We start from the raw sequence: 16,869 nt of genomic DNA on the forward strand, positions 1-16,869 counted from the left end.
TCCTTTGATTACAACCGCCAGATCTGTCCCCTGTCTGTCTGACCTGAAGGGGAAACACTTCTCCATTTAATTTACTTCAGTGCTGCAAATATTGAAAGCAGCTTATTTGATTTAGAAGTACCTTCCCTAGCACCCAAGCTACTGTTACTTTGAGCAAGCATGTCAAGGCATTTCTCCAGAGGAATTGTGGTCAGAAGTCTTTAGTTATTCATCAACTAATATATATATATATATATTAATATATATATATATATTAAAAAAAGCACATTTGGTTCTAAACATCAAGGACACCCACAGGGTCTTTACAACGAAAGATTTTATGAGAAAATATATTGGAAATGGTGTTCAGCCTGAATAGTTCATACTGCTGATAAATACATGCAACCCAGGTAATTCTAAAAAGTAGCAAACAGCCTAAAGAAACTGATTTTGGGGGCTGGGGAGATGGCTCGTTAGGGAAAAGACACTGGCTGATATACCTGATGGCCAGAGTTTGGTCACTGGGAACCCCATGATTAAAGGAGACTCTTTAAGTTGTCTCTGACCTTCACATGTATACAGTGGTAAAGTGGTAAGCTTGCGCGCGCGCGCACACACACATGTATACATGTGCACACACATACACAAATGTAATAAAATGGAAAAAAAGAAGTTGACTTTAAAATGGATGAAAATAAAATGGTCTTAAAAGAACCATTTACTGTGCCCTTTCATGGGTCTGTGGCAGTGTCTGGGGGTACAAGAAAACGCTGGTGACACTTTCAGGAGTCAGGAGGCATTTAGCTGCTGCATGGCTCTCAAGGATTGTTCTCCTTTCAGCCCCCCACCGATCTTGGACATCTGTCACTGAATTCAAGTTAAAAGCAATTTGGATGTCACACATTACTAACAAGACTTTAAAGCCTAACTTTCTGAAGCCAACCAGAGCAGTATTTCATGTGATACGAATCCATCTGCTTGCACAGGGACCAAGAATGGGTCACCCATGACCACGATTGTCACAAAGGACTTTGTTTGAGTCATTTAAAGAAATTCTGTTTCTTCCAAAACAAATAGGAAAAGAATGGGATCGTGCAGTTAGAGCTGCTGACCAGGTCTTTGTCAAACTTTTCAATAAGTCCACTGTTGTGTAGCGTGTGTGAAATAAATCCTTGTCAGCTCTGGGAACATGCAGTACACTGAGAACACAAGGGAGGCTCCACCCTGGAGCTCAAGACACAAGATCAGAGTGGAAACCCATTGCCAGTGGACCCATGACTGCAGGAGGCTGGGAAGCTCATCTCACCACGCTAATCCTCCTCTAAAGACCCCACTCTCTGGACCATTCAGCGTGGCCAAACAGGAGGCGGAGTCTGAATCTGAACACTGTAGACAATCCATCAAAGGCAGAGAGGATGCAAAGCTTCAGAAAACTGTAAGAGCAAGTGGCACGCCTGACAGGAATCAACAGCATGTCCTCCACTGCCCTCGACACCGGACAAAGTATTGTTTTTGGGTGTGCAGTTGAGTGTGGAAACCAGAGCACAAGCTTGGGTACCATTCCTCAGGAGCTGTCTGCCTTGTTTTTGTTTGTTGTTTGTTTGTTCTGAGATAGGGTCTCTCACTGACTATAGGCTTGCCAACTCAGCTAGGCCGGCTGGCAGTGAGTCCCAGGGGATCTTCCTGTCTTTGTCTTTCCAGTGCTGACATTACAAATACACATACTACTGTGTATGCCCAGCTTTAAACATGAGAATGGAGGATTTAACTGGGGGCTTCACGCTTTCATGGCAAGTACATTACTGTCTGAACTATCTCTCCAGTCTCCAGAAAGCAATACTTTAGAGGAAAGTAAATTGAGTGCTTAAAGATAATGAAGCCTAGCAAGCTAGCAGCTGAATCTAATATAGACCGAATTCCTAAGAGTTATCTGCCTAGGAGAATTACCTGTACCAATATAAAATGTGAGGCCAGCACAAAGACAGTATGGAGATCTGAAAGGGAATTGGGATGGGGACAAGAGTAGGTGTCAGTGGGGTCTATTTATTATGTGATCTGTGGTGAATTCTGCACATAGTAAGAAGGCTTCTAGAAATCTCAGTGTAGAAATGACTTCCGGGAAGTGATTATTGGGACCTAGTCTCTACTGTGTACTGAACATCCTACTGCAGCTCAGGACATGAATGGGTCCTGGGGTCCCAGAACCACAAGTGCAGGGACAGGAAGGAGACAAAGACACTACTATGGATGAAAGTGTAAGTTTCTCTTCGCACATACAATCATGATTTAGTTCATGTGACACATCCTGCCCCAGTAACGCTAGGGAAAATGGTATCCTGGCTAGTTTTATGTCAACACAAGCTAGAGTCATCTGAAAGGAGGGACTCTTGACTGAGAAAATGCCTTTATAAGATCCAGCTATAAGGCATTTCCTTAATTAATGACTGATCGGGGAGGGCCCAGTCCATGTGGGTGGTGCTATCCATGGGCTGGCAGTCTTGGGTTCTATAAGAAAGCAGGCTGACCAGGTCATGGTGAGCAAGCCAGGAAGCAGCACCCGTCCATGGCCTCTGCATCAGCTCCTATTTCCAGGTTCCTGCCCTGTTTGAGCTCCTGTCCTAGCTTTCTTCAGCGATGGACTACAATGTAGAAGTGTGAACCAAACAAACCCCTTCCTTCCCAAGTTCCTTTGGTCATGGTGTCTCGTCATAGCAACAGTAACCCTAAATAAGACAAGTGGCATGTGGCCATCCATGAGGTAAAAAGCCAGAATGCCAGGGAAAGCTAAGAGAGGAAGCTGTTTGATCTCTTTCTAGAAAATAGTATGATGTCAGTGACCAATGAAGAGGTGGTCAAAGGGGATGTAGAAAAAAAATGCATCCTCTTGCATTGTGGGAAGGATGTATTTAAGGTATCAAGTGGTTGATAAAAAGAATTTTTTTCCAGGCTGGAGCAATGGATCAGTAGTTAAGATCATTGGCTGCCCTTCCAGAAGTCCTGAGTTCAATTCCCAGCAACTGGATAGTAGCTTGCAACAGTCTATAATGGAATTTGATGCCCTCTGCTGGAGTACAGATGTCCATGAAGACAGAGCATTTATTTATGTGTAAAGACATATATATATCTTTAAAGAAAAAAGGGATGTCATTTTTCTGAATTTGGTAGTTAGTGTCAGTTCTTCTATATTTAAATTTTTGAGATTTCTGATTTCATAATCAGTGTTTCACATATAGCTATATATTGCATTATGACAATTTAAACAAAAGTGATTAAAAAGCCCAGGGTCAGAGATATAGAGTATTTGCTTAGCATGCACGAAGTCTTGTGTTCTATTCCCAGAACCACATAAGCAAGTCATGATGGAACATGCCTGTAATCGTAGCACGTTGAAGAAAGCAGGAAGACCAGAATTTCAAAGTCACCCTCAGATACGTAGTGAGCCTGAAGCCAGCTCAGACTACCTGAGACCACGTGGCCAAAAGTGAAATAAAGGGAGTGAAGAACAGCTAAGTGGTTAAGAGTGCTTGCTGTTGTTGCAGAGGACACGAGTTCAGTCACATATTCTTGGTGGCTCAAAACTGACTGCATCTTTGCCTCCAGGGGCTCCGACACCTTCTTCTGTCCTCGAGGGTACCCTCATGCACATGCACACAGAGGCACACATTCACATAAATAAAAATAAGCTAAATAAAAAGTAAAATGTAAAGGCCAGTGAAATTCAATCGAATTATCAGACAATGAATTTGCTAGATTTAGATTAAGTGTATTCCTTAGAAAGCATAGCTTAGAAATTAAATATTCTAATTGGGATGGACTTATGTATTACTTGCAAAATCAGAGACATTTAAAGAGGAATAAGAGGCCCTGGGCCCAAGTATATGGCACAGAGCTCACCCTGGCCTACAACCTCAGGCTTAGTCCTCAACATGTTGACTGTGGGTCACGGGGAGGCAGACAGGCTGAGATCTTGTCTAAGCTTCAATGTTGTGAAACTGGCAGTGAATCAAGCCAGCTGCAGACAGTAGCAACAGCTGCTCAGCAGAGGACAAGCAGTGCAAGACTTTAGCACTGAAGAGTCTGAGCCACAAAATGATTTCTCAGTGGGGTGCTGCACACGACACCGCGTCCCTGCATAGCCAGTTCTTAGCTCAGCCATCGAGTGCTTGTTAGGTTAGGCTGAGTCAAATACCCAGATTCTACTTTTTAAAATATGGTAATTTAGAAACATGCTTTTGAAAAGCAAAGACTGGAGCTGGAGCTATAGCTCAGGGGGCGTGGTGGGGCATGTAGTGCCACGGAGGCTGAGAGAGGCTGATCTCCAGGACTTGACTGCTTGCCGGCTTGGCTGAATCAACAGTTCCCAGGTCCCAGTGAGAAACTTTATCTCAAAACCATAAAGAAGGTGAACAGCATCCTGAGAGATGCTATCAGAGGCTGAACTTCGGCCTCCACACTTTATTTATTTATTTATTTTGCTTTTTTCGAGACAGGGTTTCTCTGTGGTTTTGGAGCCTGTCCTGGAACTAGCTCTTGTAGACTAGGCTGGTCTCGAACTCACAGAGATCCACCTGCCTCTGCCTCCCAAGTGCTGGGATTAAAGGCGTGTGCCACCACCGCCCGGCGGCCTCCACACTTTATGCGCACATACGTGCAAGTACACCAACATCCCCATGCAAAATAAAAACAACATTGATGTCACAAAGAATGAGGCCATTAGAAACTACTCCCCACGAAATAAAACAAGACTTGCTAAGAATGGCAGGTATAGAGGTTGGGTAGCCAAGAGAAAGGGATTCATGATTACCTTATTCACTGTTTGTTCATAAAATGTCCAAGGAACTGATAAACAACTAAAAGACCTCACTACTCAAATCACCTCCTTTGATCTTACTCTCAACAGCCCCAGGAAGTCGGGGCTTGCATCCCAATACATCCTCCCTGCGAGGTCAGACTCATCACTCAGACTCCTTTCCAAGACTGGGAAGCCGCAGACATCTTACTTGGAATCGCTCATCTGTCTCATTCTCTCCGATCTGTCTCAGGAGATCACCACTGGCTTGGCCGATGCTCCCAGCAGCAGTCAGAACAGTCTGTCGAGGCTACGAACAGATAACATGATTTGGTTGGAAAGAAAATGAATTTCTTCCCAAGTCTCACCACACATCAGTATAGCGAGGAATCACACAGATCAGTTCTTCCCACTCGCAAATGAAGATCTTGGGTTGTATGCAAGATAGGAGAGAAAAAGAATTCTGGTGAGACTGATGCAAGAAAATGCTCATCGACCAATAATAGGCAGATGTACTTGAAATTTCCAGGGACCCGGTCTTGCACAATAAGATCAGAGCTGGTATGTGCAGAAATCCAGTTGCAAACCTGTATGTATGCCTTTTATGTACTAGTCACGGGACTTGAGTAACTAGCTGTGTCTAATCAAAGACCCTTGTTGGGAAGGCTTCCTACTAGGAGCACAACCCTCCCCAGAGGTTGAACCATAGGATCTGACTCGGTTCACTAACTCTCAGTACCACCCTGAAAGAGGACGGCAGAAGCCTGTCAGGAAGCCAGAGCTCCACAGACCTGAAGGGATGCAGGTATGTCATCTGAATGTGACTATGGGTCCTTAGGGCTCACCTCTCCAGAAGTAGGCTGCACGGCCTTCAGCAAATCAGACACGGCCCCGGCGAGGGTCCTGGCCGCTCTGAGAAGGTCTTCTCCACTGCCCACGTCATCGTCCATGAGGGCCGCCAGCAGCTTTACGCCCTTGGACATTTCGGTCAGGTTGGACGAGATTGTCGTGATTGCACAGCCCACGGCCGTGTAGTCAGTGTCAGCGGGGTCACCTGAGACAGAAAAGGAAGGACCAAGACCAAAGGGGGGTGGTGATGGATAAGGAGAACCTCGCTTGGTAGGAGGTAAGTGGATCTGTTGAGACTTCCTCAATACTCCCACTGGCAAGAGCCCACGTCCCACCATCCTGCAGGTATCCAATACAAAACTCTGAGGTGCTCAGTGAATTGGAAATCACCCTGACTCCGAGTGGCTTCGATAAGAATAAGGTCTTCTCCCCTGGAGGTCTCACATACTGAGACAGTGAAAAAGGTTCCTATAACCTTTTAAAGCAAAGGGTCTTGAATTTGAGAGGGGCAGTAAGAAGAGTTGGAGTGGCTGGGTAGGGATGTGGAAACGATAAAAATTCAGTGTACTCTGTTATGAAATATATACACAATTATAATTTCAAAGTAGGGGCTAGTGAGACAGTTCAGCAGGTAAGATGCTTGCTAAGGCTGATGACCCCTATTGGTTCTTTACAACCTGAACAGTGGAAGGAGAGATCTAATGCCTGAAGGCTGTCCACTGCTCTCCACATGCGCACTGTGGCACACGTGTGTAACCCCACCCATGCTGATAAGCAAATGTAACTAAAAATTAAAAAATAAAGTTCCAAAGCAGACTAGAGAGATATCTCAGTGAGCAAAGCATTTTCCTTGTAGATCTACATTTAAAAAAAAAGCTAGCCATGATGCTATAAACTTGTCATCCTAATGCTGGGGAAATGGAGGCAGGTAGAACCCTGGGCCTGATGGAGGGTTGGTCTGGACCTACTTCCAGAGGTTCAGGCCAATGAGAAACCCATCTCAACAAAAAGGACTGTGCTTGAGGAGGGACAGCTCAAGTTGTGCCATGACTTCCACAAATGCATGCACACATACACACACACACATGTGGAAGCACACATGTATTCTCTCTCTTTCTCTCTCCTCAAATTCCAGTGTATGAATCAGCATCCCATGATCCCAGCTCAGGGGTCGCTCTATTCCTGAAACATTGATACACCGCAGAGAGAAGTCTAGGTATTTCCTGGCTCTCACCAGACTGTGTGAGGGTGGGAGTCAGGCTGGATAAGACAGGCAAAGGATAGATGCTTGGCATGTCCAGACCCTTTCAAGATTCTAAACTCTTCACAGGATAAACCGGCCTCAAAGACTTTGAAATATGTCTACACACTGATGGACAATGGACACCAAGTGAGCGCTTTTTAATGATGCACGATATCAACAAGAAGGAATGCAATGCTTCTTACAAGGTTTCTCTTGGGTCATTTGGAGAAATGCTTAACCAGGCCAGATGTCTAAAAATAGACTGTCTTCTTACAGTATAGCAATTTGTTGCTGCAGAGAAAGAATGAATATGCACACAAATATGCGTGCGCGCGCGCGTGCGCACACACACACACACCAGTGCAAATCACCCAGGGACTTACCAGCCGTGAGGTTGACAACTGAAGCTGTCCCAGCTGTGATAGCATCGACTTGAGAGTGGATTTCATGTTTGGATTCATCCACTTTGTTCTGAACCCATACCCTAGATGCCTGTAAAACCAGACAATGGAATGACATAATCGCAGCACTGATTTGCCCAGGAGACCAGAGAAGTTGAGCCATAGAATGAGATCAGAATTTGGCTGCACTCTCCTGCCTGTGCCAGCAGTGAACAAGCCCACGTCACCTTAAACCATATCCTGAACAGGTTTCCCGTGTGTTCAGAGATGTTAAAGGTCTATAAATTCTAACTTATCCTGCAATGTAAAAAAAAAAAACGTTTACAACTTTTAGGAAAAGTAATTTGAGATGGCTATATCTGGGTGAAAACACCTGTAAAAGAGTCAAAGATCACGTATAGCACTTCCTCCAAGACCCAGGGAACATCACAGAAGGGAAGAAGAAAATGTAAAAGCTGGAGAGAAGAGCACTGTGGTGGTTTGAATGAGCATGGCCCCCATAGGTTCCCAGTTGGTAGAACTGTTTGAAAAGGATTAGGAGGTGTGGCCTTGTTGGAGGAGGTGTTTCACTGGGGGCAGGGGTGGAGGTTTCAGAAAACTAAAACAAGCCCCTCTCTGCCTCCTACTTGAAGATCAAGAGGGAGATTTTAGCTGTTGTTTGCACTGTGCCTTCATTCCAACATCACGGACTCGGACCCTCTGAAACCATAAACCTATTTAAATGCTTTCTTTCCTAAGGGTCTTTGTCATGATGTCACAGCAACAGAGAGGTAAGACAAGTAGAGTGCTGTACACGCAGGGCTCTGGGCGTGACACGGCCATGACCCTCTTGGGTACAAGACTGGGTCCCCCAGGGAGGCTGGAGAGACTCTTAAGGTGTTGCCTCACACTGAGGATTGTCAGACATTTTAATGGTTGCTGTGAGAAGTAGAGACATTCTCTTTAGTGGTGTTGCTATCAATACATAGTACATGTTCCCAGGAGTAACCCTAATTAAACTCACTGCTTCATATTAAAATAACAATAACAACAATAAACAAGATGAAGGAGGAATGAATAGGCTCAATAGGAGTGGGAGAAGAATAAGAGAGGGCAATGGGGTAAATATGATTAAAGAATATTATATATATATATACACACACACACATATATATGTATGAAAATTTTGCAATGAAACCCATTATTATATGGAATTGGGATATGCTAATGCCTCATGCTAATTCTGTATGTGCATTAACACAAACACTTGATGGTAATCTTCATTTTGCTTTTGGAGGCAACAGAGTTAGAACTTGTGCATGTCAGCTCACAAGGGTTCTTGACCAACATGGAAGTTTTTTCTATTGGCATGACATGAACTATCATGAAGAAAATCAAGTATCAGGGCCATGTGCAGGTGGCATTTTCTCCAGTTTGCTTGGGAAGCTTCTGCTCTATCAGGTGGCAGGACAATGACAAATCACACCCAAGTCCAGGGCTTTGCCTTTTTCCTACTACAGAAGCTCAAAAGGCATTCCTAGCTCTTATATTGTGTTTCAAGCAAGCAGGTGTGTCCAACCTGAAGACTGTGGGTTACAAGCAGCTGATGATAGCTACGAATGGAGCCTAATACAAAAATGTAAATTTACCTAAAACATTGTGAGATTTATTGGTATTGTTTTGTAACTTCACTCATATCAAAAGTTTAGATTATACATGTTCATAAACGTCTATTTTCTAGCATTTCAGGGCTCACTTATCAAATGATGATTTATATCGATAATGATGACCCTGCAAGTAAGGCACTGATCTAGGTTCAGGGGAATCACGTATTATCTTAGCGTATTCTAATTCTTCAAATACTGGTGAATTGGGACAGTCACCTCCACATATTTTAAGGCTTTATCTCCCAACTGTTCTGGATAGGAAAGGCCATTATTTATTTCCACTCTAGTTCCCTGAGTAAAATGTAAAAGGAATTCAAGGACTTGAGAGAAATGGTATAAGGGGCAGTAGCAACCTACACCAGTGTAGAGATGGAAAACAGCATTCAGGGACAACTTTGCAACAGTGGTCCCACCAGACAGGATGAGGTTGCAGAAAGCATCTCAGTGCTGGCTCCGGCAAGGCTATCAGTTTATCCCATGGCAGTGGTTTCTCCCTGGGACTGCCCATCAGAAGAGGAAGGCAAACCAACCAACCAAACCCGCTGTTGCCCAGGCCTGTGCACTGTGACACCGACTTGTATAACCTAAGATTTCTTTGTGATGGGGTGCAGAGAAAGGAGAGGAGGGAGAAGAAGAAGGTGGCAGGGAGCAAGCTTGCTGGCCAGTGCTTTTAAAAGTTTAGCATGCCAACAAACCCCAGGGACAGCAGGCTAACAGGCACAGTGACAGAGGGTGCTGAGGGGCCCGTGATTTCTGCTTCTCTCCTAAGAACCTGGGTGATGGCAACGCTGCTGTCCTTCAGACTGCACCTTGAAGTGTGAGGCCTTAGCTGATTTTTGTGCAGCAGCCACCAGAAGGCCTCAGTGCTCATCAGCTCACCCTGCTGCAAGGTCAGCAGTGTGACAGCCAAGCCAGGGCTCGACAAAACACTGTACTTAGCCAGTATCCCCAGGAATGTGTTGGGAACACACATTGGTAGGCCCCACCCCATACCCACTAGATCAAAATCACATGCAAAGAGCAGAGAACATAAGCGAAGATGATTGCCAGGGCCCTGAGGTAGGTTCTAACAAGCCATCCGTGAGACACCATTGTGTACTGAGATCTGAGAGCTGCTGGCAGTATTTAAAATGACAAAGCCAGCTACCTGAGTTGAGCGCTTATTAGATGCTAAGAGAATGCTAAGAATTGGATCATCACCTCCTCCTATTATCCCTGATCACAGATGACAGGGGAAAAGCTTGCGTGGGTGAGATGCCCAGATTCACACAGCCAGTGAACAGAGGAGGTGGGATCAATGGACTCCCGGGTCTATACTTAGCACAATAGTAAGAATCAAAGACCCAATGTATACCAAGACACACAGATTTCATTACCAGCTAGCTGAAGACAGCGTCATCCAGTGGAACCCAGACAGAGCACGTTGCCTTACTCCGAGTCAAGACAGAGACACAGGATGAGAAGCACTGATGGATATTTACCATATCTTGTCCGAGAGGTGGCAGTGAGTCGAGCTCGCTGAGGTCATCCTGAGCCTGCTGGACAGCGTGCATGCTTGTGTTGATGGTCCCCATAAGGGCTTGCTGTGCCGAAGTCTGCAAAGGTGGATGAGCACAAGGTGGTGAGCAGAATCTGGGGACTGACAGGGTCCCCTTGCAAACCAGAACAAAACTAAACCTCCTCAGTCGAGAGCACATCTCATTATGCACCTGAACTAGCTCCCATTTCAACCTGAGGGCTAGAAATAGCGCATTATATTAATAGAACACAAAGCGAAGGTGATTGCAGTGAAGGGCTTATAATCAGAAGGGTGTGGAGGGCTTAATTAGCAGACAAGAAGGCTGACGAGCATCTTCACAGGGGAGTTCAGGGGGTACAGTTGATCTGAGTACTGTGGATAAAAGCTCTCATGTACAGAACACAGATGACAGTTTCATAAGATGGATTCTTGAACATCCTTAGGACTCTGCCCAAACTTAGAGCCAACACACTTTTACAGCTGAATGATTTCTAAGCTTTGACACTCACGAGTTCTCAGAACCAGCCCAATAGCAAGGGATTCCCAAGGGGTTCCCAGGTCTGGGCGGTAGTGAATCAGATGAATCAGAAGATTCAGCAAGATTAGGTTGCAAAAGGAGATCATGGATGACCTGCCCATTTCCCACACTTTACAAGGGTCTCAGGGTCAATCAGCTTGAAGCTGCTACAGGGGCAGGGGCTTTGTTTCTACAGCACCAAGAGGTTCAGGATGGTTAACCTTTATTGCCAGCTTGAATAGATTAAGAATCACCTTGGAAACAAGACCCTGGGCAGGTCTTTGAGCGTAGATCAATTTCTAGCTTGTGTTAACTTAGGTGGGAAGCTGCAGTCTAAATGTGGGTGGCATTAGTCCACAGGCTAGGCTCCTGGACTATGAGCACCAGCATGCCCCTCCCCCGCTTCCTAATGTGATTCCCTGTGTGGTCAGCAGCCTCGTATGCTTGCCAATCCCTTCTTCCACACAACGAACTATACTCAAAACGTTAGACAAAATATATACTTCTTTCATAAGTTGCTTTGGTCAGGTGTTTTGTAATTGCAATGAGAAACATATCTAAAGACAAGCTGCCTCACTCTCTAGCCACTGATTCTAGAAAGAAACAATTAGCCATGCAATTACAGGCATGCACAGTTGATGACTTGTGGCTCAGATGTGAGGCACAGGGGTCCTACATAGAACCTGTTGCCATCTCTGACAGCCCAGCAATTAACAGATGAATAATCAGGCACTCTCACCAGCGGAGGCATGTGTCCTCGGTGCATCTGTCCAACCATGACCTGCTGCTGTGGCGAGGGCATGCTACCAACATTGAAAGTCTCAGGCCCGCTGGAGCCAGAGCGCATGACAGCTGGCAATGCCACTGAGCCGTGCTCCGCTTTCCCAGTCCGGTTGAACTGCTGCTGCAAGATGGTAGACCTGTGGAGGAGGTGGCTGGTCAGTGCGAAGTAGGCACCCATGTGCAGTACTACAGCGGGAAGACATGAAGGATGTGCACTGCCCTAGGTTGAGGAGGCCACTTCAAAAGCACACAGTGGGCAGGAGAAGAACGGCACCACGATGCTCAGTGGAAGCACCCGAGATGAATCCCTTCAGGACCAGGGCCAGTGTCTCCAGTGGGTAGTGTTTTAGTATCATACAATTCGTTTGTTCTCAAGACAAATGACAGTCCTACCACAATGACGTTCTGAGGGAAGGTTGGAATATTCTGTTCTATCACGTGGTCAGTCATACTGAAAGAACATTTTTCAACAGGTTTTCAGTCTAGGGAGCAATAGATGGTATTCACCCGTATCTTGTGCAAATAAACTTAAGGAAAACCTTTCACGAGTTCAAGTCCAGTGACCACAGAGGGTATTTATCATCGTTGAAGGCTTGAGAGATTCTTGCATCTTTTCTAAATGACTCCAACCAGAGATTAGGATTTTTACACACGTGCACACACACACCCCATCTTAAAGTGTTTAGAATGAGTGGTAAATGAGCTATAAGTGCAAAGGACTTTGCACATGTGTAAGTAAGGAGCTAGGTGGAGGGCAGTTTCTCAGGAACCCAGTGGGGAAGCCACAAGGGGTACAGGGGTCTGGGGAACTCAGGTGTGCCTGTAGAGGTGACAAGGGAAGAGAGATTTTATGTCAAGAGGTGGGGACGATCTCAGACCATCGCTGTTAACCAAGTTATAGAAAAGCGGAGAGAGTCAAAAGTGTGAGCAGAGGTGGTGGTGGTTAATGAAGAGTCCTAAGAGGTCAAAGTGTGGAGAACAATCACCATTAAGTGTTCAACGCTAAACAGAACTTCTGTATAACCTTGGCCCTTGTTGGGGGGAGGGGGCGGGGTCAAAGGAGGAGGCAGAAAGAATGCAAAGGAGCCAGCGGATGGGAGGAGTGCAGCAAACGCTCTACTGGATGTGATGTGGTTGATAGGCTCTCGAGTCACAGCAGGCACAGCTACCTGAACAACAGCTGCACAATAACAAGCTCCATGGCCTTCTAGCATGGAGTGGGTCTGATGAGGCCCCAGCATTAGCTGAGGAGCCCATGGGAGTTGATTTTTGTTCGGGGCAGGGAAGTCATTTTTCTTTGGTGGTGTAGACACTAGTAAGTTCTCCATGCTTCCTACATCCATGCTTATGTAAGCAATCCTAATCAAACTTACTAGGACAATAAACAAAGAATCAAGAGGAGGTGGGATCCATTGAGGAAAGAAGGGGTCAGAGGGAGCACAAGGGTGGAGGAAGAAGGTAATGGGGGGTGAATCTGATTGAAGTAAATAACACATCTGTTCAAAATTGTAGAAAATAATTATAGAACATTAGTTTATACGAACTCAGAATAGACGACACCAGGGAGTGAGGCCTGGAGGTCCCTTTCTTGTACCTCAGCTACAGCCATACGTGAAGACATGGAAGGTCTCAGGATCAGAGCTCCTGGACCATTCTTCCTGCTCATGCGGACTTAAAGCCACGATGCGCTAGCAGTAGAGGAAGTCCCAGACAGGCGGGGCCCTGGCGCTCTGCACACCCACACTGACTCTTCCTGTGGGGTACATAAGTGCTACAGATGCTGTCAAACGAACACCTCACTCTGGTGGGGAGCACGGACTTACTACACCTGCTGGACATTAGTCATTCCAGGACGAAGGAAACAAGGCTAGCATAACACACGGCAGCCTTGAAATATGCCATGGCCAGTCTAGCTCCCCTCTGTGTTCTTAGAGGAAACAAATTTTGGGTGGCAACATGGGCCTTACTCTTACATAGGGAACCATGTTGGGATCAAATGAGACAGCATGCTGACACACAGAATAAAAATGAAGATAAGAGCAGTTATCACAAAGTTCTGTTTAACATAAGGGTATCTGTGTGCCTTCCTCAGCTAGTATCACGTACTAGATATTTTTTTATTTTTATTAAATCCATTCTGTCATTAATACATTGAGCTAAGAGTTCTTTTTTTTTTTTTTTTGTTTTTCGAGACAAGGTTTCTCTGTGGTTTTGGAGCCTGTCCTGGAACTAGCTCTTGTAGACCAGGCTGGTCTCGAACTCACAGAGATCCGCCTGCCTCTGCCTCCCGAGTGCTGGGATTAAAGGCGTGCGCCACCACTGCCCGGCGAGCTAAGAGTTCTTAATCATACAATTTTAAAAATTTTATGTGTGCGTGTGTGTATGTCTGGGGAGGGGGGTATGTGCAGGTTTCTGTAGAGGCCAAAAGGGGGAGTCAGATCCCCTAGAGATGGAATTCTGTGTGGTTGTGAGCAGCCCACTGTGGGTGCTGGGAACCAAACTCTGGTCCTCTGTGAGAAGAGCAAGCACTCTTAACAGCTGAAGTGTTTGCATAGCCCCAAGTTGTGTGATATTTTGACTGTATTTTGACACTCCTGAGAATCCTAATAAAATGTTTTGAATCAGAGGGCAGAGCTAGCTACTAGCTGACCAAAATTAACCACAGAGGTTTTGGAGGACGGAGGACAGATAGACAGACACAGGAAGCAGTATGGTGGTGCTTAGAGAGGGTCTCGGCCTATTTGGATGGAGGAACAAGAGAGAGGAGGTGCTTGGCTGCTTTTCTGCCGCTGCTGCTTCTCTGATCATTCAGGTTCTAACCCCATGAGCTTTTATTGATAAAGAATAATTAGAAAAATGCTTCACCAAGTTTTGAATTTGAAATCGCAATGATCTTTATAATAGCAAACAAACAATATGTGTATGTTTTGTGTGCATTATTTGTGATTCTGTCATCAAAACCAAATATAACGAAGTGATACTATTGTTATTCCTGACTTATACACGGACTCCTGAAGGTAGAAAAATCAAAGAACAGACCCCAGATCTTCTCTGGGCATAGTTCCTATGAGAAAAAAAAATTATTTTTCTTTAAAAAATTGTATTATTTTACATGTATGAGTGTGTTGCCTGCATACATGCTAGTGTATCCCTTGCACGCAGTGCCCATAGAAGCCCCGTGACAGATTCTCCTGGGACTGGGTTACAGGCAGTTGTAAAGTTGCCATGTGGTTGCTGGGAACCAAACCTGGGTCCTCTGGAAAAGTAGCTGGTGCTCTTAAGAGCTGAGCCATCTCTCCAGCTCCAAGAGCAAATGGTTAGCCCTGTCTCTTTGCTGCCTCCCAGCCAGTGAGAGTAGTGTGGCCCTGTCATTAGTGCCTCACATGGACTGGCAAGCCTCTGAGATCCCGGAACAGAATCAAACAGAAGGCAAGTTACAGGTCTTGAGGGAAGAACCCAATCCATGAACTTTATATCGCAAATGCAGGCAATAACCCAGGAAAACCGGCTGCTGCTGAAGATGGAGGCATGCACTGCTCAGCGCCCACACGGGACAGCTATATGGCACACACTGCTCACCTAGGGGCCATAACTGAAAAGCAAGCCTTGTCTATCCCATCACCACCTCGCCGCAGGAGGAGGCAGATCCCTGGTACCCTGGATACTTACTTTTTTGGGGAAACTGACTCTTCTAACATGGTTGATTCCTCATCCCCTTCCAGCCCAAATCTATCTTTGCTTTGTTTCTGGAGGCAAAACAAACACAACAAGGAACATCAGCAAATCCTAGCACAGGACACTGGAAAGAGCTTGTCAGGGGACACAAGCAGAATACTCAAGTTTACTGCAAATCCTGTGCACCGGAGAGTTAACAAGCGAAGAACAAAAGCACAATGCCAATGAAAATAAAGCAGAAACCGTGACCTGACATATAAATATATCAAGCCTTGTTTATCACTGCTTACACAGAAAGAAGTCAGGCACACTTAAAAACACTCTATCAGAATATGGCTGTTTGGATGGGTTGTATTGGAAGCCTTAAAACGTCTGATTCTATATACTACAATGGCGCATGGTGTCATTATGTTGGGCAAGAACAAAAACTCAGGAAAACTACAATGAACACTTCAGTTTCTACAAAGTCAGGAAAGCCAAAAGCTTTCTAGAGAGAAACAGTGAGGAACCAGGAGAGACCATCCCAAGCAGCTTTCACTATCAGCTTGATTCAGCTTGAGGACTGCCCTGGAACAGTCTGACCCGTGGGTATGTCTGTAGGAGAGTGCTGTGATTGTTAACTGACTTAGGAGGGCCCGACCGGCTTTGGGTGGTCCCATTTCCTGGACTGCACGAGGAAGCTGGCAGAGCATGAGCCTTCAGCAGCATCTCTCCATGGTTTCTGCTCTCCTTCCTCGGCTGTGAGCACCTGGTTGGAGGGTATGCTGCTTATACAGGACAGCAAGAGGGCCCAATTTCAAGCTCCTACTAGGGTTCCTACCCGTACTGTCCAGGACAGACTGTGACATGGAAGTGGAAGCCAGATAAACCCTTTTCCTCCCTTATGTTGCTTTTGGTCAGACTGTCTCGTCTCAGCAAGAGAAATCAAACTAGAGCACAGACCGCTGTTCCTTATCCAGCAGTAGCAGATACAAATACACACTACAGCAAAACTAGACATGCTCAGGGGATTCAAAGTCAGAGATCTCACACACAGCAGTCTGAATGTCGAAGACCCAATCTGTCAACCAAACATTTCAAATAAAAATTTCCTTTAACATGGCTCCATCATCGAGCCTTGATCTTCTTGGGCTCTGTCAACACAGCATACCTTTTTGAGGATGATGTCGATGTATCCTGCAATCAGCTGGGAAATCTGCTCTCCCTCGGTGGTTTGTACTGAGTAGTAGCTTTCCTGGTACTCCCCAAAATCCTAGAAGAGCAAGAGTAGGAGAAACAGCTGTATCGGATAGACCAGCCCTCTTGAGGCCTCGGAGAGCAGCCGTAAAGTTCTGGGACACGGCTCACTTTTCACTGCTCTCCGCTCAAAGGAAAAGTCAACTCTAAAAGCTTATTCATCAGTGAGTATTAAAACAAACAAATACAAACTGGGCAGTGGTGGTGCAAGCCTTTAATCCCAGCACTTGGG

At 45.6% G+C, this 16,869-nt stretch overlaps 1 protein-coding gene across 3 annotated transcripts in view; it reads right to left on the reverse strand.

Moving 5' to 3' along the window:
- The window catches only part of Tln2 (talin 2), a 422,622-nt gene that overhangs the window by 138,939 nt on the left and 266,814 nt on the right, over positions 1-16,869 (reverse strand). For all 3 annotated transcript variants that reach the window (XM_057766343.1, XM_057766341.1, XM_057766342.1), the window contains 7 exons: positions 16,552-16,653; positions 15,396-15,472; positions 11,683-11,863; positions 10,389-10,502; positions 7,244-7,352; positions 5,614-5,822; positions 4,980-5,078 (listed from right to left, as the gene is read on the reverse strand). In XM_057766343.1, coding sequence (XP_057622326.1) covers positions 4,980-5,078; positions 5,614-5,822; positions 7,244-7,352; positions 10,389-10,502; positions 11,683-11,863; positions 15,396-15,472; positions 16,552-16,653 — 891 coding nt within the window. The remainder of the gene's footprint in view (positions 1-4,979; positions 5,079-5,613; positions 5,823-7,243; positions 7,353-10,388; positions 10,503-11,682; positions 11,864-15,395; positions 15,473-16,551; positions 16,654-16,869) is intronic.

Source organism: Chionomys nivalis, chromosome 4 (genome assembly GCF_950005125.1).
Source record: "Chionomys nivalis chromosome 4, mChiNiv1.1, whole genome shotgun sequence".
In the NCBI taxonomy this organism is placed as follows: domain Eukaryota; kingdom Metazoa; phylum Chordata; class Mammalia; order Rodentia; family Cricetidae; genus Chionomys; species Chionomys nivalis.